At 40.4% G+C, this 27222-nt stretch overlaps 1 protein-coding gene across 4 annotated transcripts in view; it reads right to left on the bottom strand.

Annotated features, from left to right (window-relative positions):
- MTUS2 (microtubule associated scaffold protein 2) overlaps nucleotides 1–27222 on the bottom strand; it is a 620405-nt gene that overhangs the window by 158693 nt on the left and 434490 nt on the right. For all 4 annotated transcript variants that reach the window (XM_021929366.2, XM_017951161.3, XM_021929367.2 and 1 more), the window contains one exon: nucleotides 1575–1673. In XM_021929366.2, the coding sequence (XP_021785058.1) occupies nucleotides 1575–1673 (99 nt within the window). The remainder of the gene's footprint in view (nucleotides 1–1574; nucleotides 1674–27222) is intronic.

Below are 27222 nucleotides of genomic sequence, written 5' to 3'. Positions count from 1 at the left end.
TCTATGTGACATTGAAAGAAGAACTGGTACCAATCCTATTGACACGAATTCAAAAGATAGAGAAAGAGGGAATCCTCCCTAAATCATTCTATAAAGCCAGTATCACCCTAATACTAAAACCAGGAAAGAACATCATAAATAAAAAGAAAATTACAGACCAATTTCCCTGACGAACATAGATGCAACAATCCTCAAAAAAATCCTCGGCTTCCCACAGAGCTGGAGCTGCGGTCGGCCAGTCTCCTGCAGGGTGAATTTTCTTTTCCTTCCAAAGTGTTGCCCTTTAGAAATTCCAGATTTATGCAGGGTCCTCAGATCTGATCTCTCACCCAACTACCAGGCTTTGTCTCCTGTCCTTCACATTTACAGCTTTAATCTATTTTCCATAAATGTTTAATTAATCAGCAATTTTAGTAAGTTCTCTATTCTCCATGCTTTTGGGTTAACAGTGTAGCAACTAACAATGCAAGTTTGGAATACAGATTGCTTAGGTTAAAACCAAGGCTCCACTACTTATTACCTGTGACTTTGAGCAAATTAATGAAATGTCTGTGCCTCAGTTTCCTCACATGTAAAGAGAGGGGTGATAACACAACCTGTCTCACAGAGTTATTGTGGACGTTAACATTAACGTCAATTAACATATTTAAAGAGCACAGGACAGTACCTGGCACGCAGTCAGAGCTCAAACATTAGCTGCTATTAAGGCCACCATTTTTGGGCTTAAAGAAAATGTTTTGAGGTTGCATTGCATACTGTTCTACAATGGCAGGAACGTCTTACAATAGGAATATTCTTCTTTTTCTTTTTCTTTTTTTTTTTTGAGATGAAGTCTCGCTCTGTCACTCAGGTTGGAGTGCAGTGGTGTGATCTCGGCTCACTGCAACCTCCACCTCTCGAGTTCAAGTGATTCTCCTGCCTCAGCCTCCCAAGTAGCTGGAACTACAGGCGAAAGCCACCATACCTGGCTAATTTTTGTATTTTTAGTAGAGACAGGGTTTTGCCATATTGGCTAGGCTGGCTGGAACTCCTGACCTCAAGTGATCCGTCCCCCTTGGCCTCCCAAAGCGCTGGGATTACAGGCATGAGCCACCACGCCTGGCCAGGAATATTCATATTAAACAATTTTTGACTTTCAAGTAGCCTTATGTAGTTTGTTCATATCTGAATAAATGCAAATAAATGGTTTCCTCATTGACAGACTAACAAATCATTTGATACCCATTATCTCTGTTCTTCTTCCTTTTAGACAATATTATTTCTTGAGGTTAGATCTTTAAAGTCTATTTTTCAATTGTAAATGATTTCTACATGCTATTGGAATAGCAGATACCCCTACACAGAGAAGATCCTCCCACTTAAACGTAGCATAGCATCTTGTTTTTTTAAGATAAAATGATGTGAACAGTTGATTCATTTCATCTAGCGTCAGAAAACATCAGCATATGTATGTCAAGCTCTGGAACAATCATGTAAATCACATGGGTTGGCATTACTCCATTAATGACATCTGAATAAGATAAATTCCAAGTTCAAGTCATCTCCCCAAGTAACACATCATATTTCCTACATACCTGGTGAATGAAGCTTGGTGGCTGAAGCTGCTACTCTCTTAGGAGATGAAACAGTAGGTTTATTCGTCTCTTGATCTTTCTGAGTGTCTTTCTTTGTTCCTATGTATAGTTGGAGAAGAAAAACAGAAAGAAAGTAACCTAGTTAAAACTGATATGGCAATATAAATTGTGGAAAGGGTGGCTTCACAAAAGTCAAACAGATCAACAAAAGAAATATTTGGGTGATTTGTTGCTATAGTCACCACCCCCTGTGCTTGAGGAATGACACACTTGTTTATAGGAAAAAGAATTTAGTTTTGAGTGGTCAGGGGAGGAGTAAGGACACTGCTGTCTCCGATTTGATGAAAAATATGCCCTTCTCTGAAAGTCACTGCCACCCTAATGACCCTGACCAAACTATCTGGGAATTAAAATTTTACTGTCCTCAGCCACCAACTTAGTCTGCCTGCCTGTCTCTGCCGAAACAAATTTTCAGAAGACGGGGAAGGATGCTGTAGCTGCATATAGCTGCTAATAACTTTGGCATCACCTGGAGCCAAGCCACGGGGGACATGGTCCAACTCTAATTAATTTCCATGCAGCGGGTCCACAGAGGTGACCTAGAGAGCCTTTTGGCTCTCTTGGCTGCAGCTGAGCCTTCGTGGAACTTGCTGCCAGAGCTGGTCCAGCAAAAACATGTGGACGCTCCTCACATTGTGTCCAGCGATACCCGGGGCACAGTGCAGCTTCTCCTTTGTGTTCTAGGCACAGTGCTCACCTTCACATCTCCTTTGTCAGAAAGTCAAAGAGCAGTGGATGGGAGATTAGCGAAATCACACAGACCTAGATTAACCCAAACCTGCCTTGGCTTCAGCGCACTGTTAGGTCATTTCAAAAACAAAGCTTGCTGTGGTTCCTTAGATGCAGACCATGAATGTCACCCCCACGCTCACCCCCAAACCCTGAGACCTCACTCTTCTTTCCAGCGGTAACTGCTGCTAGCAGTTTTGTGTTTATTCTCCCAGATTTTTTTCTAGGTATTTATAAATGTACGCACATATACAAATAGAGCTACTAGTTAAATATATGAACTAAACATTGCAACTTCTTTTAACCTACCCACATTTTTGGAGATCTTTTTCTTATCAGTGTATTTACAGATTTTTAAAAAAGAGCCACATCATACAGATGGGCAAAGACATACTGTAATTCAGTTCCCCGTGGTCTTATGGATGAGCATGTAGATGGTTACGAGTTTAGCTAATGAAATAGCTTCATGTGCTGTAATAAACACCCTTCTACTTGTTTCTTGGTACACACAGACCAGGATCTTCAGAGGACAAATACACAGAATTGCTTTTGCTGGATTGAGTCTGCTCTTTTGCAGTGTTGCTATGCACAGTCCAATCGTCCAACAAAAGGATCCACTAATTCATATTCCCAACAAACAGTGTCTGAGAACAGCTCTTCCAACATGCCCCATGCCCTACTGACACTGAAGTCTCAATCATTTAATCGATTCATTTAATTAAGCAATCATTTAATTATGATATGTGCCACCATATCAGATGGTGCAGCCCCAGATGACCTCACCAGACACTGTCACTGTCCCTGCCCACATCTGCCAGCCACAATGCCAGCCTTGTTGGTCCCCAAACATGCCATTCTTGAGTTCCTCTGCACAGAATATTCTTTCTCTAGCCCTTAAGCATGGCTTATCCATCCATTCAGGAGGTCTCAGCACAGCCACGTCTCCTCACCACGCCTGGTGCTCCAGCTAATGTGGCCCTCTCACCACCTGCCAGTTTCCTCTTCACCCACTTCATTCTTCCTCACAGCATTTGTCACTGCCCAACAATCTATTGTATCCTCACCTGTTTGCTTAGTGTCTGTCTTCCCCACTAGAACACAAACTTTGACCCAGATAGGGTGGCCCCTCAGTGTGTGCCCCTCCAACTTCTGCTCTCCTCTGGGCTTCTTTCCAGGCAGGTTTGCCCAGGCATTTCAGGGCTCACAGAAGGCTGGACCTTCCAAGTCTGGAAAGCCCAGTCACTGCACTCTGCTGAAGTCACAGGGACCCCTCAGGGTACCTACTATATGGCTAAGCTCCCCATTCTCTTCCTTCACTTGGCTTTGGTTTTAGGTATCAACCAATATGGAAAGACACTGAGACTCCTGAAAGCTGAGAAGAGAAATGTTAAAGTGCCCAAATCTGCACTAAACCTAATGTTTTGTGCTGAAAGGGAAACTAAATATGATTATTTATGTAGCCTTTCAGTGTTTTTCATTCAGCTTTCATGGAGTACAAATTGTATTGTATCAAAAATGCAAATATTGATAGTTTGGACCCTGCAATTCCACTTGTATAAATCTCTCTTTGAAACACTTCTAAAAGTATGCAAAAACATAAATTATGATATGTATAACATAAGTTATATGAACTGTGATATATTCAAACCAGGGACTACTATGCAGCCATTAAAAAGGATATCATAGCTCTGTATTGTACTGGCATGGAAAGCTGTCCATGATAAATTAAAAAGTTAGTTGAACAGCATGCATGGAATCATCCCATTTTTATAACACAAAATGTCACCTGTATTATGCTTACAAGTAAGTAAAATATCTGAAAGACAGGCACCAAACTTTTAATAGTGGTTACTTCTAAGCAGTAGGATTTAGGAGTTTTTACTTTTTATTTTAATATGCTTCTACATTAGTTCCATATTTTGTAATCATCACACATTACTTGTATAATAACTAATAAGCAAAAAGAAAAGGAGAGAAACCAAACCAGTAATGAAACGAATTTGTCTGATCCATAAAAGGATGAGGAGAGATAAGTCTTATCCAAGCAATCCTATAGCAATAACTCAAACCGAAAGTTTCACCCTCCCTTTGCTGGCAAACTTCACCACAGGAACACAAGGCCACCTGGAGAACTCTTGTATGGTCCAGGAATTATTGATGGCACAGATAATTACAGCGATGAATCAAGACCTTCTGTTCTTCTTGCCATTTTTTCTTTACAATCTAGACTCAGCATAAATGTCTTCTAAATACACGGTAAGCTTTCATTTCACTCGATGAGATCTCTGAGTGTCTAAAAATGCTAGTGTGGTCTTTGGTCTCATGTTTTCCTACTGCCCCCCGGCCATTGCCTCAGCCTTCTTGGTTACTCTGTCTTCTTTCCTTAGACCTGGAACAAGGTATTCCCAGTGCAGCCTCCGCCTTCTCCTGCCCAATCTTCTGAGTGAGCTTATCCACTCAACAGGCTCACATCACCGACTTACGTACACTGATGACCATATCTGTGATTTCCAATCCAGGTGGGCCCAGGTATCTCTCCTGGGATCCAGACCTGTTTTCAGTTGCCAAATAGACATTACTCCTTATCTATTAGATGACAAAAACCATTGTTCCCCAAATGGAGCTGGTTAGCTTCTTCTTAAACCCATTCTCTGTCCGGTACTTTGTTTCCTAGTCAATTGTCCTCCCAGTCACTGAAACCAGAAACCAGTCAGTCTTCTTCTCCATCCTACCATATCTAGCAGTCACGAGATCTTTCTGACCTTCAGTAGCTCCTAAGTCTGGCCCCTGATTCATTCTCACTTTGTACCTCAGCTCAGTCCTCATCATGTCTTGCTGGTACAACTACAAACTTCTCTTCAGTAATTTCTCTGTCTTGTGCCTTAACCTCTGAATCTTTACCTAACTCACCCTCCTTAGCACTGCCAGAAAAACCTTAAGCCTTTAACAAGATCCCGTGATTTTACTGTTAAAACCTTTCCAAAGCTTACCCTGGGCTTCAGAAGGAAGTCCCAACTCTGTGGTGTGGGGAAAGCACCCACCAGGATCTCCTGTCCTCTGCCAGGTGCCCCTGCTGTTTCCATGTGACCCTGGGTGTCTCAGCCTGTGCTGTTCACGGAGGCCGAGTGCTCAGCCTCTCCCTGGTCTGCCTGGCCCACTCCAGGTCATCTTCAATTTCAGCTCCTTCTGTTTTAGTTTTCCCATTACCACTGTAACAAATTACCACTTAGCAGTTTAAGACAACACAAGTTTATTCTCTTCCAGTTCTGGAGGTCAGAAGTCTGAAATCAGTCTCACTGGGCTGAAGCCAAGGTGTTGGCCAGGCTGGTGGCTTCTAGACTCTCCAGGGGAGAGTCCATTTCCTTGCCTTGTTTGCCTCTCGTGGCTTCCTTCATTCCTTGGCTAGTGGCCCCTTCTTCCATCTTGAAAGCAATCACTCCAATCCCTGCTTCCTGCATCACGTCTTTCTAATTCCTCCTGCCTCTCTCTTACAAGGATGTTTGTGATGACATTGTCTCTATCTGGGTAATCCAGGATAATCTTCCCATCTCAACATTCCGAACTTCATGCAAAGTCCCTTTTGCCCTATAAGGTAACAATGACAAGTTCTGGTGATCCATACATGGACATATTCGGGGGTCAGTACTCAGCATACTACAGCTTCCCTGTCTAACTGAATGGCTCAACGAGGAAACTCATTTTACTCACCAAAAACTCACCAACTGCTTGGTATCTATTAATCCCCAGAGTCCCTGATGCTTATTTATGAAGCTTTTCCTTATTTTTTTTGACCCTTCTTGAATAGCAGTATTTCCTTAGACCCTACTCAGCTTTCCCTGATCTCTTTCCCTGAGTGCAGGCTCTGTGCTGCTAAAGCTAGCGGGCATCTCGTGCTAGGCCTCAGTAGCTCCTTTGAACAGCACCCCTGCTGACCTTTGGGGAATCGACCCTTGCCTCCTCTTGTTTCATGTGGTCAGAGTAGGGGGCTGAGGGACCAGGGCCTGGAGGGGGCGTATGACACAGGCCTGCCAGATAAGAGCTCGCACCGCTCTGGTGTTACACAGTATCCTGGCTTGAGAATGAAACAAGATGTGAGTTGGGACGATGACAGTCCTAACTCGAGAATTTTGCTGGAATTACTAGGAAAAAATTCTCCTTTTGAGAGATGCCCAAGCTGGCAGGATATAGGCCTGGAGCAGCTGCTGACCATCTTTGTTCTCATGTGGGGAGAGCCTTGCTGAGGATGAGGCCACGAGTGGAGAACGAGGGGCCGGGAGATGGACACATGTTCCTGCCGCTGCAGTTGAAGTACCCCCCGGGGACAGTCATGCCTCACGTCAGCATGACCTCCGGAACCTCTCAGTTCTGTGAGCCCCAAATCCCTCTGCCCTTTTGCTTTCTTGTTGCCTAAGGCAATTTGAATTAGGTTTCTCTAACATGACACCAAACAAGACCTGGATAATATAATGCCGGCCAGAGAAAATAGCTCCTTAATCAATAAATGCACATGCTCTTCTCTCATGGGGCCATATGTTGGTCAAAACTGCTCCTCATGTGCCTTCTCTACACTGAGATTCAGAGCTCCATGAAAGAATGTTTGTACACAAACGCCAGAGCACTGGGGCTTCTGCCGGGAAGGAAGAAGGCAGCAGGAGGGAAAGAAATGCCAGCCTCAGTCTGGTCTCAGAAGAGAAGGCTGTAAGTTTAACTTGAAATACTGGCACTGATCATATTCACCCAATGCCAATCACTACAAACCCAGATGGTCCAAGACTGTTTCGTCATAGTGTAGCAAGAAGCACCTCAAAAGCCTACAGGGATGGGTGCTGCCTAGCAATCCACAGAGAGTGTCTCAGAAAAGAGAAGAATAGTGTAAAAGCTCATTTTCTCCCACGGACAAGGACTTTCCACAATGGTATCAGTGGCTTCCACAACAGCTGGCAGAAGCACCATTGTGTAATTTATTCCTGAACCGGACATCATAAAAGTGACTTACAACTTGTTTATTACAAATGCTGAAAACAAAGACAAACTGCACAGGACCCATGAAAACATGACTTGGCCCTAAAGCTGCCCCATCAAGAATGATGGCTTGATGTGTCAATTACAGATTTTTAAAAATGAGGAAACTCTTTTTACTCACCAGAAAGTCACTAACTGCTTGGTCTCTATTAGTCCCCTGAGTCCCTGAACATAAACAAGAATAATGGCTCGCTCTGAGGACGAGGCTGTCATCTCAAAAAGAAAAAAAAAAAAGAAAGAAATAACAAGTGACAACAGCTAATTCAGGATCCTCACTGAGCACATCTAAATGGGAAAAAAAGATTTAAGAGAATAACTATATACTTTTTAAATAAAAAGAAGCACATTTAAAAAAAAAAAAAAAACCTAAAACATTTTTATAGGCTCTTAATCTCACATCCAATAGGCTGCAAATTCCTGAAAGTAAATCTCAATATAAGTAAGAAAAGATAAGAAACAGAAAGGATAAAGAAGTATATACAGCAACAGACTTTATCTCCCAATTATCTAAGGTTCTCCCTCCACATGCCTTTGAAAGCACATGTCACGGGGTTGACCCTGCCCTGGCCCCACAGATCGGCTCCCACGCAGCGAACACGAGGACTGCAGATGCAGATGGAGCAAAGCAAGAAGAGGGAAAAGCAAAGGTGGCCATAATGCAAGTGATGATTATCACTCCAGTGCAACCGGAAGGAGGTGAATAGAAAACATGAATGATGCAATCAGAAAATATAGATTCTGAAGCCATTTGTAAGACGAATTGAATGGCAACATTTCAAGGTAGGATTCATAGGGATTGGATAGAATGAAGAAAGGAAACATATCTAGATAAGAATATACAGAATAAAAGAGAAACCTGGATGAGTTATAAACTAGAGAGAGAGAGAGACACCGAGAGAGAGAGAGCGAGTGAGAGCGAACTCAGGAGAGTTAGATGCAAGGACTAGAGGAAAGGAAATCAGTTTTCAGCTGCTAATAGTAATTTTTTAAATATTAAGAGGAATATCTGATATTGACGCAGGAGAGTTAATAGGAGAAACAATCTGAATATTGGGCTATATTGGGAAGGTGGATTTTAACCTACTTAAGCTTTGTTCCATTTCAACATCCATGCACTGAATGCATGAAGGCAGAAATTGTAGCTGGGAATTTAAGTGAGAATAGGGAGGTTTCTGTACTCAAATAGAGGCCTAGTGAAGCCTAATTATTACCTGGATAAGACTAAGGGATAATACATTCTGAAAATTATTATGAAAAGGTAAGGATAGAAGAGTGAACAAGTGGTTTTTGAAATATATATATATATATGTGTAAAAGCTTTGTAAATTCCCCCCTCCAAGCCCAATACATTCACTGATCGATTCATTATTAAGCACAAAGAATCCATAAGGCACTGTCCTAGTGAAAGACAGAGGTATGAGCTGTAACGGAAGTTACACATTTGGGAGAGATATTTATCATAAGCATTTATAAACACCAGGTACCAGGTTGCAGTTGCTTCTGTGTATGTTACCTCACCTGACACCTGTCCAAACTCTGTGGGTATTATCGTTACTGGTTCACAAATGAAGGAACTGAAAGTATGGAGTTTGTAGCATATCCGCATCTACCAGTACATGGCTGAACCTGCAACTTCCGGCCCTACTTAGACTGTGTTTCACTACACTGCAGTGGCCTCAGTGAGTCCTGAGAGTAATGAGTTCTACTGCCTGCCTGCTCACCTGCCCACAGAAGCACAATGGATCCAGGTAGAGTCTGATTCCATTTGAAGGAAAGAAGCAAGGGGAAGGGGTGAGAAAGCTTACAAGAGAGTAGGGGTGTTGGGGAGACGGCAGGAAGGCTGTGACTAAGAGACCAGGAAATGGCTTAAGCCATTAGTTTTCAAACACTGGGGGCCAGCGAATCCCAACATCCTTTCCATCCCTGGCCCCAACCTTTCTCCCTCCGATGCTTCCTCTGTACTATGTGGAACTCCTTCTTCCTTTGGTAAAAAATCTTCATCCCTTACCTTTGTCCTCAATCTCTCTCAGAGCACTTTTCTCAAATGGTTGCCACTGGTGCTTTTCCTCCACATTCAACTCTATCCTGGTCAGGAGGTCTCCTTTAAACTCTCAAATACCCCACTAGAACATGAGGCCCCACACATGTGTAAAGTGCCTTTCCTTTGAGGTTCCAAGGTTCTTGCTGCCTAATCGAACACTATTCCTACAGCACGGTTACTGCCTCTCACACCCCACAGGTGTGGTCTTCCTCTTTACTCTCAGGTACTGACACCCTAGTAATCCCCAATGCATGCCTCATCTAGCGTCCCAGCTTTCAGTCCTTTGACATCTGCAACCCAAGAGGCACCCTGAATCAAGACCCTGGGCATCACCATGGACCTTGTCATCACCTTAAACTTCGCCTCTGAAATTCACATATCCTTCTTTCTGGTTACAACCCTCTATCCCTCCACCATCTCACTATGCTGTCGCCTATCAATTCATATCTACAACGCAGACAATAATCTCTTTCCCCACACCATCAGTCTCCTTCTGTCTTCAACTCCCTTATTATCCAACCTAAAGTTTACCCCAGAGTTCTTTACTTCTACTACTTTATTAGCCACATGCTTACTCTCATTTCACAGAGACAACAGAAACAACAATGGTCACAACTGTCTGCAGGACCCAACCCTGGCTCAATCCGTTGTCACCCTTTTCTAGCCCAGCTGAGCACACAATGACACAGATGGGGACATCAAATTTATAGTCACCAGGTATCACTGTGGCCACAGCAAAGTCCAGCAATTATTTCTTCCATTTTTTCCTTTTCATCTTTTGCATACCTTTTAAAAAACGATTTTTATTATTCTAATTGGCACACAGTAATTGTACGTATGTATGGGGTACATACTGATATTTTGGAACATGTAAACAATATGCAGTGATCATATTGTGATAACTAGCATACCCATCACCTCACATATAGATCATTTCTTTGTGTTGGGACCATGCCAGATCCTCTCTTCTAGCTACTTGAAAATATGCAATAGCTTATAATTAACTAGAGTCACCCTACAGTTTTATAGAACACTAGAACTGATTCCTTCTAACTGTAATTTTGCATTAATTAACTAATCTCTTACTTTCTCTGCTTCTCCCTACCTTCCCAATTTCTAGTAACCACTATTCTATTCTCTAGTTCTAAGAGATCAACTTTTTTAGATTCCACATATGAGAACATGTGATATCTGGCTTTCCGTGCCTGGCTAATTTCACTTCACATAATCTCCTCCAAGCTCATCCATGTTGCCATAAATGACACAACTCCATTCTTTTTAATGGATGAATGGTATTCTATTATGTATATGTATCACATTTTCTTTATTCATTCATCTGTTGATGGACACAGGTTGATTCTACATCTTGGCTATTGTGAATAGTGCTGCAATAAACACAAGAGTCCAGATACCTCTACAATGTTCCGATCTCCTTTCCTTTGGATATATACCCAGTAGTAGAACTGCTAGATCATATGGTAGAAAATTATTTTTCAAAACAAAGTTCTGTATTGATACCTTTCTGAAAGGTCATTCTGCAAGGCTTTAAACAGCAACAAAAACCACCCAGTAGTATCTTCTCTTATCTCTCCATACACTTTCATATTCATCACTTCCACATTTTGAGTTGTTTTTTCTATGCATCTCCATAGATATAAGTAACATGTTTATAATGCTACTTCTTGATATTTATATTTTACATATATTTTAGTAACTTCTTATTACAGCAAATGACAATTTTTTTTCTCTGCAGGCTCCCTTCCACACTACCTCCCCCATCATTGCAATACAGTTGTACCATTTTTGGTTAGGTCAAAATTCAGTTCACCTTGTTAAAACCATATATGAATATTATTTACAACTGAACCATCTTCTTGTCTGACTTTTGTTTTCCCTGGGTTTAATAGCTGCCTTGGTTTTTGTTTGCTTAGTTTTCTATGTATATATTGCTAATTCTCCCACAAGTTCTCCATCAGCATATAACTTTCCTCTCACAATTATGACATGTAAGGTTATATCTCAGTGTAGTTTTGTTTTCTTGGAGCCATTCTTCCTGGAGCCCTCAATTCTCCATTTCATTCTAGATTGGTCATTTCTAGGGCTGTGGCATGGCTGTCATTTGAGTTGCATCATCATTCTGGGAAATTCCTTTCCTTTTTTCCTACTTCAGGTTCCTATTTTCTGGACCCCCATGCCTTCCTCTTTCTTGATCTACTTCCTTACTTTGGTAGAGCACTTTTTTTTTTTAAGTTTCTGGAGAAAGGTATACATGAGGTAAATTATCTGACAGCTTCCAAAGCTGAAGATTTCTTCATCCAATTGGTTGCTTGGCTCAGTGCAGAATTTTAACATGGCACATGGCAGTCATTTCCCCCAGAAATGCTAAGGTATTTCTCTTTTAGCGTCCAGGGTTGCTACTGATAAGCCTACTGATGTTATTCTAAATCTCAGCCTTTTGTATGTGATCTGTTTGCTCTCTTGGGAGGCTCTTGGTGCCTTCTCCTTTTCCCCAGCGTTGTAAAATTTCATGCTGATGTGTCTTGCTGTGGATCTTTCTACATCCATTATGCTAGACACTTAGTGTACCCTTTTAATTTGTAAACTCTCATTCTGCAGTTCTGGGAAATTTTCTTGATATGTTGCTTCATAATTTCCTCTCCTCTGATTTCTCTGTTGTTTTTATGGAACTCCTAATATTTGTGTTCCATATATGTGTATATACATATACATGTAGATATATATCTTATTACGTATCTTCTCTCTCTGTATAATCTCCAACCTATAGATGAATGTTTCTCTTCGGATATCTCCCATGCACATCACACTCCATATGTCCAAAATTGAACTCATTGTCACCTAACAAAGCCTCTTTTCATTCTTAGCTTCCCTAACTTGGAAAAATGTGATTTTTGCCCAAGCCAGAAATAATGATCTTGTCTTCATCTCCTCCCTCTCTCACTTCTTTATGTTCAAAAAAATGCCAAATCTTTTGAAATATACATCTTGTGTCTCTCTTAAATCTAGTCCACTTTTTTTCATAGTCACTGCAACTTTGTAATTCACACCAGTGCCATGCCTCCTGTAGGGAGAGCTCTGCAGCAGCCCCCTACCTCTTCATCACTCCTGTTAGCTCTGCTCCCTCTACTCCAACACATCCTTCACACCTCAGCCTGCTGCTCTAATCCTCTGGGGCCACAGCTTTACTACACTATGGGTTGAATGCCTTCTCACCTGTCCACATTCCCCATTAGACAACACACTTCATGAGTATCGCCCACTCAGTAAATATCCATAAATAAATGAGTTGGTTATTATTACTAACTAATCACATTCTTCCCCCATGGAAAATAAAGTGAACCTTGAGATTAGGGGAATTCCTGACATTTTAAATAGCTTTTTATTTTATCTTTCTTGTTTCTTTTCTAGTACCTCTCTCTCCCCACATAATAAACAGGCATGTTGTAAATGATTAATGAGAAATCACTGTACATACTGCTTAAAACAAAATGAGTAAAGCTTTGAATACGATGGATTTGTAGGAAGAAAATAATCCACTTCTGGGGAATCAGGACTTTGCATGATCTATTAGGTACTGACAGCATGTGAATAAGTAACTAGTGGTAATAAATACTTTGCATTTTTAAAACTACACAGGTAGATGTTTGAATTTTATCCACAGTGGCACTTTTCATTAAGCCAAAATAAAATAAATGATCTGGATTATTTGTCTCTTTCTACCCAATAATTTACTTTCGCATTAATTCAAAAGCACAATAAAAGTATGCCCTTTTTAAAGCTAACATTCTTCCCATATAAATTTAAAAATCCCTAACATAGTCTATTTAGTATTAAGTGTCCTCATGTTAGATCCTGTAGTTTTACTTGAAAGCCTGCCCCATCCTTTAAAAAAATTTTGGAGCTATCATTTTCTCGTAAGAGCCTAAGCATTCCCTTATTCATTCATTTGTCATATATTTATTGGCTGGCTGCATTGTACTTGATATGGTATTAGCTGTTGGAGGTTTCAAAGTGAAAAGACAGAATCCTCAGCTCTAGGAATTCACCAATTAGTTGGGCGTGTAAATAAGTAATGACAAGATAATGTAGCAAGCACCAGCCCAGAGGTTTGGGCAAAGATTTCTCTCTGGGAGTGTGGAGGAAGAGCCAGGTAAGGCTTCACTGAAGAAGGTTATGTTTGAGATGAGACATGAAGTATGCGAGACTTGTCAGGAGGGCAAGGGCACTGCAGAGCAGTGCGGTTGGAGGGATGGGGGGGCCGTGAGCACGTGCAAAGGAACCAGGGGTGAAGGAATACAGGTCAGGGAGAGTAGGGTGGGGAATGAGGTTGGAGGGTTTGTTTTTGAGCCCAGCCTACGATGTTTCTAGCCCTCTATGATGTCCCATTTCGCTAGACCAAGGCAAATATTCTTACTAAGTTTCCCTCCAGTGAGTCTGAACTCCCCTGAAACTCCAATTGGAGGCTAAATCAGGCTACCTTTGATCGGATAGTAATTGTACAATTTTTTGCCTTCTTTTTTATAAATGGGGAACTTTGTGATTGAAGTTGCCACTGAATGGAAACAATGACTAATAAACAAATAGAAAGTAAACAATAAGTTAAACTGTCTTTGGCTTCTATTGCTTATGGTTTAAACTAAGTTATCTGGTTAAGATGTCAGATCGAGACTCAGCCATCCAAGGTATGTATGTATTAAAATAAGTTATTTCCTTTCTTATAAAAGGACCCATAAGAGAGAGAAGTAAAAAAAAAAAAAAAAAAAAGCTTTTCTTCATTTGCATCATATTCTCAACCAGCCATAACCATTTAAATGCATTATTTCAAACCAAATTATATATATTCATTCATATATTTTTATTAATCAACGACTATGATACAGTTTTAAAACATTTTTATCACAAAATACAATACTTATCTGTGCAGTTTAACACATAATTATAATACAAACATCCATGCAATTGTTACCCAGGTGAGGAGTGGGAATAGTAGAAGATCACTGGCAGCCAGAAGGATGCCAGGTCTCAACCCTGCCTTTCCCATTTGAGGAAATAACCGTCAAGATGTCTGTAGCGATCATGTCTTGCTTTTTCTCATAGTTTCACCACTTCACCTGCGGCCGTAACAATATCCTGAAGTCTATTTACAAACTTGACATCGATGAAACCATACTGTCTGGATTCTGTGGTCTTGCAATTTCTACTACACATTGTACTTGTAATTTGCATCCACACTGCAGCATGTAGCCTCAGTTCACTTGCATTGACAAATAATGATCCATTGTGCGCATACATCACTACAGATTCATTTATTCTACCATCAATGAAAGTTTGAGTTGCCCCCACTTCTAGTTTTTGGCCATTATGAACAATGCTGCTTGAACAGGTTTGTACATGTCTCCAGATACACATGTGTATGAATTTCTCATATACCTATGAGCAGAAACCCTAAATTATGACACACAAGAAAGTTTACTAGATAACACTAAATTATTTCCCAAAGCGGCTCCGTCAATTTCTCCTTTCTGGCCAGCACTGCATGACAGTTCCCCACGTACATCTTCACCAATATTTAAAAAGTCAGATTTTTAAAATGTCGCCATTGTAATGGATACACACCTCACTGTGATTTGAATTGCATTCTTCTGATTACTGATGATGTTCAGCACTATTTAAATATCTTTATTGGCTATTTTATTTTTTTACTTTTGTGGAGTGTTGACCAAATCTTTTTGTTCCTTTTTTGTCTGCCCATTTTTGTGCGCTCACTTGTAAGGGTTGCAATATGTAGCCTTTTTTTAAAGCTTTATCATCTTTCATGATGATATTCGTCTACACTATTTTTTCCAAACGTGAACTAAATACTAACTTAGTTGTCGAAATCATAATTCACAATGGAGACAGTAGCTACTGAAAAGTAGAAGTGGTAATTACAAATATCAATTATTTTCAAGTCGGAGGCGGAATTAGGTAAAAGACACAATGAAGAGGTTGTTGAGCATATGATTAAGGGCCCAGACATTCAGCTTTACTATGTCCTTAGCTGTGTAAACGGCGGCAGGTTACTTGAACTCTCTGCGCGTTTGTTTCCTCCAGTGTAAAATGGGTGATAACAGTAGCTACTCCATAAGGGTACTGTGAGAATAAAATGGGACTGTGGATTAAGAGTGCTTAGCATAAAATTAACACAACTGAACTCATGGAGATAGAGAACAGAATGAAGGTTACTAGAGGCTGGGAAGGGTAATGGGGTTGCAGGAAACTGGGGATGATTAATGGATACAAAAATATAATCAGATAGAATAAATAAGATCTGGTATTTGATAGGACATCAGGGTGACGACTGTCACAATAATTTTTTTGTATATTTAAAAATAATGAAAAGAGGATAACTGAATTGTTTCTAACACAAAGAAAGGATAGATGCTTGAGGTGATGGAGACGTCATTTACCCTGATGTGACTACTGCACATTGTATGCCTGTATCAAAACATGTCATGTAACCCATAAATATATATACCTACTATGTACACACAAAGATTAAAAATAAGTGCTTAGCATAATGCTGGGTCCTGATTAAGCATGCAAAATGGTATTTCTTAGCAATATTATTATAAATATTTATTTAGAACCTACTACGGTCTGAATGTTTGTGTTACTCCAAAATTCACATGTTGAAATCTAAATTTTTTTACATGACAAATGTTCATTTTTATTATTTTATTACTTTGTTCTTTAACTTCAAGTTCAGGAGTACATGCACAGGATGTGCAGGTTTGTTACACAGGTAAACGTGTGCCATGGTGGTTTGCTGCACAGATCATCTTATCACCTAGGTATTAAGCCCAGCATCCATTAGCTATTCTTCCTGATGCTCTCCCTCCCTGCACCCTCCATCCCACAGGCTCCAGTGTGTGTTGTCCCCATCGTGTATCCATGTGTTCTCACCATTCAGCACCTACTTATAAGTGAGAACATGTGGTGTTTGGTTTTCTGTTCTTGCATTAGCTTTCTGAGGATAATGGCTTCCAACTCCATCTGTGTCCCTGTAAAGGACATGATCTTGTTCCTTTTTATGGCTGCATAGTATTCCGTAGTGTACATATATGCACCACATTTTCTTTATCCAGTCTATCATTGATGGGCATTTGGGTTGACTCCATGTCTTTGCTACTGTGAATGGTGCTGCAATAAACATACATGTGCATGTATCTTTATAACAGAATGATTTATATTCCTTTGGGTATATATATATATTAATGGGATTGCTGGGTCAAATGGTATTTCTGCCTCTAGGTCTTTGAGGAATTGCCACACTGTCTTCCACAATGGTTGAACTAATTTACCTTCCCACCCAACCCTCCCATACAACATTTACCTATGTATGTAAAAGTGTTCCTTTGTCTCCACAATCTCACCAGCACCTGTTTTGTTTTAACTTTGTAATAGTAGCCATTTTGACTGGCATGAGATGGTATCTCACTGTGGTTTTGATTTGCATTTCTCTAATGATCAGTGATGTTGAGGTTTTTTTCATGTTTGTTGGCTACATGTATGTCTTCTTTTGAGAAGTGTCTGTTCATGTTCTTTGCTCACTTTTTAATGGGGTTGTTTCTTATAAATGTGTTTAAGTTCCTTGTGGACTCTGGATATTAGACCTTTGTCAGATGGATAGATTGCAAGAATTTTCTCCCTATCTGTAGGTTGTCTGTTCACTCCGATGATGGTTTCTTCTGCTGTGCAGAAGCTCTTTTTAATTAGATCCTATTTGTCAATTTTTGCTTTAGTTGCAATTGCTTTTGGTGTTTTCATCATGAAATCTTTGCCCATGCCTATGTCCTGAATGGTATTGCCTAGATTTTCTTCTAAGGTTTTTATAGTTTTGAGTTTTACATTGAAGTCTTTAATCCATCTTGAGTTAATACTGTATATGGTGAAAGGAAGGGGTCCATTTTCATTTTTCTGCATATGGCTAGCCAGTTTTCCCAGCACCATTTATTAAATAGGGAATCCTTTCCCCATTGCTTATTTTTGTAAAGTTTGTTGAAGATCAGATGGTTGGTGAAGATGCTGGTGGATTCCACAATATACTCAGTGCCAGCATCACCCCATTTGATTTTGGAGGGATCTCGCTCCTGGAAGATGGTGATGAGATTTCCAGTGATGACAAGCTTCCTGTTCTCAGCCTTGATGGTGCCATGGAATTTGCCATGGGTAGAAACATACTGGAACATGTAGACCATGTAGTTGAGGTCAATGAAGGGGTCACTGATGGCCACAATATCCATTTTGCCAGAGTTAAAAGCAGCTCTGGTGACTAGGCTCCCAACACGACCAAATCTGTTGACTCTGGCCTCCACCTTCACCATGGTGTCTCAGGGATGTGGCTCGCAATGCGAGAGAAGATGCAGCTGTCTGTCAAACAGGAGGACCAGAGAGCTGACCATTTTCATGATATTCTTTCTATCCATGAGCCTCGAATGTTTTTCCATTTGTTTGTGCCCTCTGTGATTTCCTTGAGCAGTGGTTTGTAGTTCTCCTTGAAGAGGTCCTTCACTTTCCTTGTTAGCTGTATTTCTAGGCATTTTATTCTTTTTGTAGCAATTGTGAACGGAAGTTCATTCATAATTTGGCTCTCTGCTTTCTTGTTGTTGGTATATAGGAATGCCAGCAATTTTTGTAGATTGATTTTATATCCTGAGACTTTGCTGAAGTTGTTTATCAGCTTAGGAAACTTTTGGGCTGAGATGATGGGGTTTTCTAGATATAGGATCAGGTCACCTGCAAATAAAGATAATTTGACTTCGTTTCTTCCTATTTGAACAACCTTTATTTCTTTCTCTTGCCTGATTGCCCTGGCCAGAACTTCCAATACTATGTTGAATAGGAGTGGTGAGAGAGGGCATCCCTGTCTTGTGCCAGTTTTCAAGGGGAATGCTTCTAGCTTTTGCTCATTCAGCAGGATATTGACTGTGCGTTTGTCATATATGGCTCTTATTATTTTGAGGTACATTCCTTCAATACCTAGTTTATTGAGAGTTTTTTAACATGAAGGAATGTTGAATTTTATTAAAGGTCTTTTCTGAATCTATTAGAGATAATCATGAGGTTTTTGTCTTTAGTTCCATTGACGTGATGAATCACATTTATTGATTTGCATATGTTGAATCAACCTTGCATCCTGGGATGAAGCCAACTCGATCATGGTGGATAAGCTTCTTGATGGGCTGCTGGATTTAGTTTGCCAGTATTTTATTGAGGATTTTTGCATCAATGTTCATTAAGGATACGGGCCTGAAGTTTTCTTTTTTTGTTGTATCTCTGCCAGGTTTTGGTATCAGCATAATGCTGGCCTCATAGAATGAGTTAGGAAGCAGTCCCTCCTCTTCAATTTTTTGAAATAGTTTCAGTAGAAATGGTATCAGTTCTTCTTTGTACCTCTAGTAGAATTTAGCTGTGAATTCATCTGGTCCTGGGCTTTTTTAGGTTGGTAGGCTATTTATTACTGCCTCAATTTCAGAACTTGTTATTGGTCTATTCGGGGATTCAATTTCTTCCTAGTTCAGTCTTGGAAGGGTATATGCGCCCAGGAATTTATTCATTTCTTCTGGATTTTCTAGTTTATGTGCCTAGAAGTATTTATAGTATTCTCTGATAGTTGTTTGTATTTCTGTAGGGTCAGTGGTAATATCCCCCTTATCATTTCTGATTGTGTTTATTTGATTCTTCTCTCTTTTCTTCTTTATTAGTCTAGCCAGTAGTCTATCTTTTTATTACTTTTTTTTTCACAAAACCAACTTCTGGATTTGTTGACTTTTTAATGGGTTTTTCATGTCTGTGTCTCCTTCAGTCTGCTCTGATCTTGGTTAATCCTTGTCTTCTACTAGCTTTGGGGTTTGCTTGCTTTTGGTTCTCTAGTTCTTTTACTTGAGATGTTAGGTTGTTAATTTATGATCTTTCTAGCTTTTTGACATGGACGTTCAGTGCTATAAATTTCCCTCTTAATACTGCTTTAGTTGCAACCCAGAGATTCTGGTACATTGTCTCTTTGTTCTCATTAGTTTCAAAGAATTTCTTGATTTCTGCCTTAATTTCATTTTTACCTAAGAGTCATTAAGAAGCAGATTGTTCTGTTTCCGTGTAGTTTTTTGGTTTTAAGTGAGTTTCTTCATCCTGAATTCTAGTTTGATTGTGCTGTAGTCTGAAAGACTGTTATAATTTTTTTTTTTTTTTACATTTGCCGAGGAGTGTTTTACTTCTGATTATGTGATCAATTTTAGAGTAAGTGCCATGTGATGACAAGAAGAATGTATATTCTGTTGTTTTTCAATGGACAGTTCTGTAGATATTATCAGGTCCATTTGATGCAGAGCGGAGTTCAGAACCTGAATATCTTTGTTAATTTTCTGTTTTGATAATCTGCCTAATATTGTCAGTGGGGTGTTAAAGTCTCCCACTATTATTCTGTGGGAGTTTAAGCCCCTTAGCAGGTCTCTAGGAACTTGCTTTGTGAATCTGTGTGCTCACATATTGGGTGCATATATATTTAGAATAGTTAGCTCTTCTTGTTGAATTAAACCCTTTATCATTATGTAATGCCCTTCACCTTGTTTTCAATATTTGTTGGTTTATAGTCTGCTTTGTCAGAAACTAGGATTACTACCTCTGCTTTTTTTCTGTTTTCCATTAGCGTGGTAAATTTTCCTCCATCCCTTTATTTTGAGCCTATGGGTGTCATTTCATGTGAGATGGGTCTCTCAAAGACAGCATACTGATGTGTTTTGGCTCTTTATCCAGCTTGCCATTATGTGCTTTTTAATCAGGGTAGTTAGCACATATACATTTTAGATTACTATTGTTATGTGTAAATTTGATCCTGTCATCATGATGCTAGTTGGTTATTTTTCAGACTTTTTTTATGTGGTTGCTTCATAGTGTCCCTGCTCTGTGTACTTCAGGGTGTTTTTGTAGTGGCTGGTATTGGTTTTCCCCTTCCATATTTTGTGCTTCCTTCGGGAGCTCTTGCAAGGCAGGTCTGGTGGTGATGAACTCCCTAAGCATTTGCTTGTCTGTAAAGGATCTTAGTTCTTCACTTATGAAACTTAGTTTGGCCAGATCTGAAATTCTGGGTTGGAAATTCTCTTAAGAATGTTTAATATTGGCCTCCAATCTCTTCTGGCTTGTAGATTTTCTTGTAGAAGTCTACTGTTAGTCTGACAGGTTTCCCTTTGTAGGTGACCTGGTCTTTCTCTCTGGTTGCCCTTAACATTTTTCCGTTCATTTCAATCTTGGAGAATCTGACGATTCTGTGTCTTGGGGTTGATCTTCTCATGGAGTATCTTACTGGGATTCTCTGCATTTACTGAATTTGAATGTTGGTCTGTCTTGCTAGGCTGGGGAAGTTCTCCTGGATGACATCCTGCAGTATGTTTGTTCTCCAACTTGGTTCCATTCTCCCCATCTTTTTTCAGGTACCCTAATCAGTCATAGGTTTGGTCTCTTTACATAATCTCATATTTTTCAGAGGCTTTGGTCATTGCTTTTCATTCTTTTTTCTCTATTCTTGTCTGCCTGTCTTATTTCAGAAAGATAGTCTTCAAGCTCTGAGATTCTTTCCTCCTCTTTGTCCATTCTGCTGTGATTGCTCTGTGCCACTCCTAGGTGGGCCGTCAGCACCCCCAGCTTTTCTTCATTCTCTGTGGGTTGTGTTGTTTGCCTCTTCAGTCACATTGTGAGAAACTGGATATTTCAACGGAAGGTGCTGAATTCATTTGCCCCTTTTCATTCCTCTGAGTGCTGGAGACTGCAGCTGCTTCTAATCAGCCATCTTGGATCCATCTCTGAAACCTAATTTCTAATGTGATGGTATGGAAGGTGGGGCCTTTGAGAGGTGATTAAATCATGAGAGTGAAGCTCTCAGGAATGGGATTAGTGCTTTTATAAAATAGGCCCCCAAAAGCTCATTTGCACCTTCTACCAGGTGAGGACACAGCAAGAAGGCACCATCTATGAGGAATGGTCTCTTACCAGATATTAAATCTTCCAGTGCCTTCATCTTGGGATTCCCAGCCATAATTATTGGAAATAAATGTTTATTGTTTATAAGCCACCCAGTTTATGGTATTTCATTAAAGCAGCCTGAACAGACTAAGATAAAAACTACAGATTATAAGCACTGTGCTAGTGTATCCAGTCATTAACAAATGAAGTTGGTGTTATTTTCCTTTTTCCAATGAAGAATTCAAGGATCAGAGAAGTTAAATAATTGAATCAGGGTCACACAGCAATTAGTGGTAATCTCGGTCTAACTTCAGAGTTCATTCCTTGTTTCCCACGCCATACAAATTCTGTGATAGAAACGGACAATTCACACTGTAGATTATTAATAAAGTTGTTCCATTCCTTTGAATGCAAATCGTGTAGAGACAGAAATATGGCCAAGGTGGCTTTTTTTAAACCCAAAAATGTGTAGACAGCTCTTTAAAAAAGTGTCTATAACTTGTCATGTTTTTCCCAGGTTGTAGGCACAAATCAGCACATGCTGGCAGCTGAGGCAGGCTGGGCCTCTGCTGGGTGACTCTGGGCCACAGCAGCTGTGTAAAGAGGGCCACCACCATCAGAATCACACCATTCCAGGCCTACGGAAAAGGTCAATGAGAGCTGCTACAGGGTCCTAGGCAGGAGAATGACAGGCCCAGGCTGGCATCTGAAAGGTGAAAGGCTACCATCAACAGTTGGGGGTGGGGGGCAAGCTGGAGGGCTTTCCCCTCATCCCTCACTTCAGCTAGGCTGGTTGGGTGACTACTGATTAGCCAAGTGTGGGCCCAAAGTGGTTCTCAACACGATTTTGCTGACTGGTGGGTTAAAGATGAAAGATGTGAAGGCTTTGCAATACCAAATAAATATGTCACTCTTCTCCAGTTATCTTCTAGAATGGATGACTGGCATTTGTCTCCTTCCAGTGCCTTGATCTTGGATGTTCCAGCCTCCAGAACTGTGAGAAATAAATGTTTGTTGTTTATAAGCCACTCAGTCTCTATTTTTTTATAGTAGCTTGAATAGACTAAGATAAAACCTATGGATGATAAGCTCTGTGCTAGTGTATCCAGCCATGAATGAATTAGGTTGCATTCATTTCCTTCTTATTGTTTCATCTTTTACTACATCCCATGAAGAACCACTGTCTTCAAACAATACAGCCCATGAAGACTTCACATCAAACACTTCAAATACTACTCTTAGTATCTGGTATTTCTTCAATGTAATATAGCTAGTAGAATATATAAGTCTGAAAAGAAATGGAAAGTTTTAAAACAGTGGCATGTAATTAAAAGTTTCACGCTCCTTATACTAAGAAACTGGGCCATATGATGGTAGCAATTTGCATAAGAATGCATTTATAGTACAGTAGGCAGATTTCTGAAACATACAAATGTTGAAAATCACAATAGAAAATGCAGCTCCAAAAGACCATTTGCATTAATTACTATTGGACAAGCTCCCATAGGCTCCTCAAGGCTGACAAGCAGAGTGGACAAAATACCAGGTATGCAACCTTTTAAATACAATATGTGTAATACTCTTAAATGAAAATTAGAATTTTAGTGTCCTACTTTTGAAGAGCCTCCACAAAAGGTTTCACACCAGCCTACAGGGGGCTTAATATTAAGGTGGGTCACAAGAGTGCTATAAATTCTCTTCTGGCACTATAGGTATGTCCTGTAATGCCTTCCAAATTATCTAAAATTACCTAAAGTACTATTCTTGCTATTGTTTTGATGAAAGCATTTTAAAGGCATAGCAGAGAAAGATAAATGGAACTTTTACTTGGATTCTTCTGTGACATTTCAATGATAATAGCTAAATAGTACCCTGAGCCACTTAATTTGTAAGACAGGATGAGGTTATTAGGGTTTTAAAATCAAGTGCCCCCCCCCAAAATGCAAATTGTTCCACTGAATTTTACTATACTGCCCAGTAAAATTAGAGACTAATTAAACTGCTGTGAATTTTCTGTGCAATTTTTTTTTCATGCTGTCTTTAGACCATTTCACAGCTTGCAAGTTTCTACATAGAGGGGTTGGGAAAAAATGGGGGAGCATATATTTTCAAATTTACAAGGTATCTAATTGTTAGCAGCCCTAGTTCAAGATTTCAAAGGGAGCAAGGTTTGAGAAATCTCTAGCTTTACAAAGAAACAGCTCACATCATTAACCTGAATGGATGCAGTTCCCCATCATCACTGGCCACTTCTATGAAAGCTGTAGGTCTCTGCCAGCATGTTTTCTGTGCACTATGTTATGTCTCTGCACTACATGGCCTTGTTGGACACTCACTTCCCTTTCACAGCGCTTAGCATAAACGTAATTCAATAATTAAGCGTGTAAGTACAAGTTTCATGTTGCTCTTTCCTGTGACCCCCATCAGCTCCACAGAGACAAGGACTGTGTCTTATTCACCATGATTTCCCCAGGTATCTAACAAAGTCTTCAGCTTGAAGAGGGTATGCAATCAATATTTGTTGAACAAACGGAGGCCCATCCAAATGTTCACTGATCCTTAGTCTCTGGAGGTCTGAGAGTTGACTTTGGTGTCGCAGTCTGTGATTCCTAGTGCTTCCTGGCTTTCCTTCTTCTGGCCAGAAAGAACAGCAGACAGACCATCTAAGACATGCACTCATGTGGCTCTCCCAGTGATGAAGTAGACAGCTCCTTTAACCACAAATTGTATACATCATCTCCATTATATTTTCCTGTCTCTGTGATCTCATGCAAAGAAATGGAACTCATATTTATTATATTTAGTATTCTCCCACAAAGATTCTTTTTAAACACTTCTATTCTCCGACAACCTCTTCTATCCCCAAACTAATTGCTGGTTCCCTGTTGGTTTCACAATGCCAAATAAGTTGACACTGTTCAATTAATAAACAAATGAGCTGAATAGACAACCCTCAGAAAAGATATACAAATGGCCACCAGGTATATAAAAAATGTTTATCATCACTAATCATCATGGAAATGCAAATCAAACCACATTGAGATCATCTCACCCCAGTTAAAATGGTCATCATCCAAAAGACAAAAAGTAACAAATGTTGGTGAGAACAGGCTCCGGTGTGTGATGTCCCCCTTGCTGTGTCCAAGTGATCTCACTGTTCAATTCCCACTTATGAGTGAGAACATACGGTGTTTGGTTTTCTGTTCTTGCAACAGTTTGCTGAGAATGATGGTTTCCAATTGCATCCATGTCCCTACAAAGGACATGAACTCATCCCTTTTTATGGCTGCATAGTATTCCATGGTATATATGTGCCACATTTTCTTAATCCAGTCTGTCATTGATAGACATTTGGGTTGGTTCCAAGTCCTTGCTATGTGAATAGTGCCGCAATAAACATACGTGTGCATGTGTCTTTATAGTAGCATGATGTGCTATCCTTTGGGTATATACCCAGTAATGGGATGGCGGGGTCACATGGTATTTCTAGGTCTAGATCCTTGAGGAATCGCCACACTGTTCTCCACAGTGGTTGAACTAGTTTACAGTCCCACCAACAGTGTAAAAGTGTTCCTATTTCTCCACATCCTCTCCAGCACCTGTTGTTTCCTGACTTTTTAATGATTGCCATTCTAACTGGTGTGAGATGGTATCTCATTGTGGTTTTGATTTGCATTTCTCTGATGACCAGTGATGACGAGCATTTTCTCATGTATCTGTTGGCTGTATAAATGAAACTGAATCCCTTCCTTACTCCTCATACAAAAATTAATTCAAGATGGATTAGAGACTTAAATGTTAGACCTAAAACCATAAAAATCCTAGAAGAAAACCTAAGCAATACCATTCAGGACATAGGCAAGGGCAAGGACTTCATGACTAAAACACCAAAAGCAATGGCAACAAAAGCCAAAATTGACAAACGGGATCTAATTAAACTAAAGAGCTTCTGCACAGCAAAAGAAACTACCATCAGAGTGAACAGGCAACCTACAGAATGGGAGAAAATTTTTGCAATCTACTCATCTGACAAAGGGCTAATATCCAGAACCTACAAAGAATTCAAACAAATTTACAAGAAACAAACAAACAACCCCATCAAAAAGTGGGCAAAAGCTGTTCTAATTATCTTTGAATCCAAGTCACCTGTGCCTTAAAGCAAGCACTCAGATGTTTGTTCAATGAGTGAACCAGAAAAGAATCACTCACTAAAAACTCACATCAGAAATCTAGGTTAAAGGAAACAGCCCAAGTACTTCCAGGGTATGTTCTATTGTAGGTACACGTTGAGTGGACAACAGGGGGTGACGCTAATTGAGCAGGTGATGCTGACATGCAAGAGCTCAGCCATCATCAGCTTAGAGCCACCAACGGAAGGAAGCAAAGTATCACAGCTGAGAAATGTTTCCAACAAGGGTTAAAACAACAAGAGTTTGTGTTATCTCAGTAATTAAAATAACTCAAACATCTTGCAGTCCCAAGAAATCCAGTTATTTGGGATTTAACTACAATCTGCATGCCTACCTTCAGCTTTTTAATTAGCTTGATAACAGAACACGGTAATGTGAAAACTGGATCTCATTTTAGAAACTGGACTTTATTTAAAACCAATGGGATACATGCAAAGCTAAAATCTTGGAATAAAATTTACCTTTTAGTAGCAACGATTTTGAAATGCAAGGAGGCCTTAGATGTTAGAGTTGGATGAAACTGAGAAAAAGTCCCGGACACATTTAAAATGAGTTTCTGCTTTGTTTTCCCAACTACGTCCTGCCTTGACAACTCAATTCCATTTTCTCTGGGTTTTTAGGCAATATGTGTGGCCTCCCATCTGAGCTGGGAAACAAAATGAAGGCCTCTTCCTCATGGATCTTAGTCTCCTGATAATGAAAGAAGAAGGACAAGACACATTCTAAACCAGTGAGCCCTACGACCTCAACCATCTCACGAGGTCAGCAGGACTGAGGCTGATGCAGGTGATCACCTGTGAGCTCAGCTCAAAGGCTGGAAAAGGCAGAGCCGCCAGGGGTTGCTGTACACTGTACACCTGCGATGTTCCCAGGGAGCCACAGCGGAGGGTCTGCCCAGTGGTTGGCACGGGGTTCTCTGCTGTGTAAACAAATCTTTGTTCTAAAACACCCTAGTACCTCACCGCTGAGTCAATGATGCAAAAATGTCTACAAAGTTTTACGCCTTTTGAAAATAAAAAACGGAGGCTTAAAACACCATTGAAATTAGTTTCTCGGTAGATTTGGGCCAAGACTCAGGAACTGTCCACGGCGTGTCTCATTGGCTCTCCAGTGGCTGGGGCTGCCCCTCACTGTGGGCCCTGGAGGAGGAGACCACAGGGTAAACAATAGTGGAGAGAGGAAACCAGGAGAGAGGTGCGCTGGGGGCGGCTGTGAGCTGCCTCTACCAGGCGGGCTCTGTGATTTGCTATCAGTGTCTAAGAAGCAACCTTCTCCGAACAGTTCCACAAGAGACTAGGAACCGGTAGGTTCTCGGGGTACCTGCTGGAGCCCATACTAACAGAAGGGCAAAGGGCACGTCTCTCACTTATCTTAAATGTCTGGTTTGTCTTGTTGCTTCATTATGTGACCATGTGCCACAAGACACAGGGACTTTCTGAGTACTCATTGTGGCAAGCGCTCTCAAATCACTAGGGAAATCGCAACTTTCATTCATTCGGCAGGTATTTGTTGAGAGCCTGCTTTGTGCTGGGCAAACCCTAGTACCTCCCCACTGAGTCAATGATGCAAAAATGTATACAAAGTTTTATGC

Source organism: Papio anubis, chromosome 15, assembly GCF_008728515.1.
Source record: "Papio anubis isolate 15944 chromosome 15, Panubis1.0, whole genome shotgun sequence".
In the NCBI taxonomy this organism is placed as follows: domain Eukaryota; kingdom Metazoa; phylum Chordata; class Mammalia; order Primates; family Cercopithecidae; genus Papio; species Papio anubis.
Note: the sequence above shows the minus strand (reverse complement) of the source record. Positions and strands in the feature narration are given on the sequence as shown.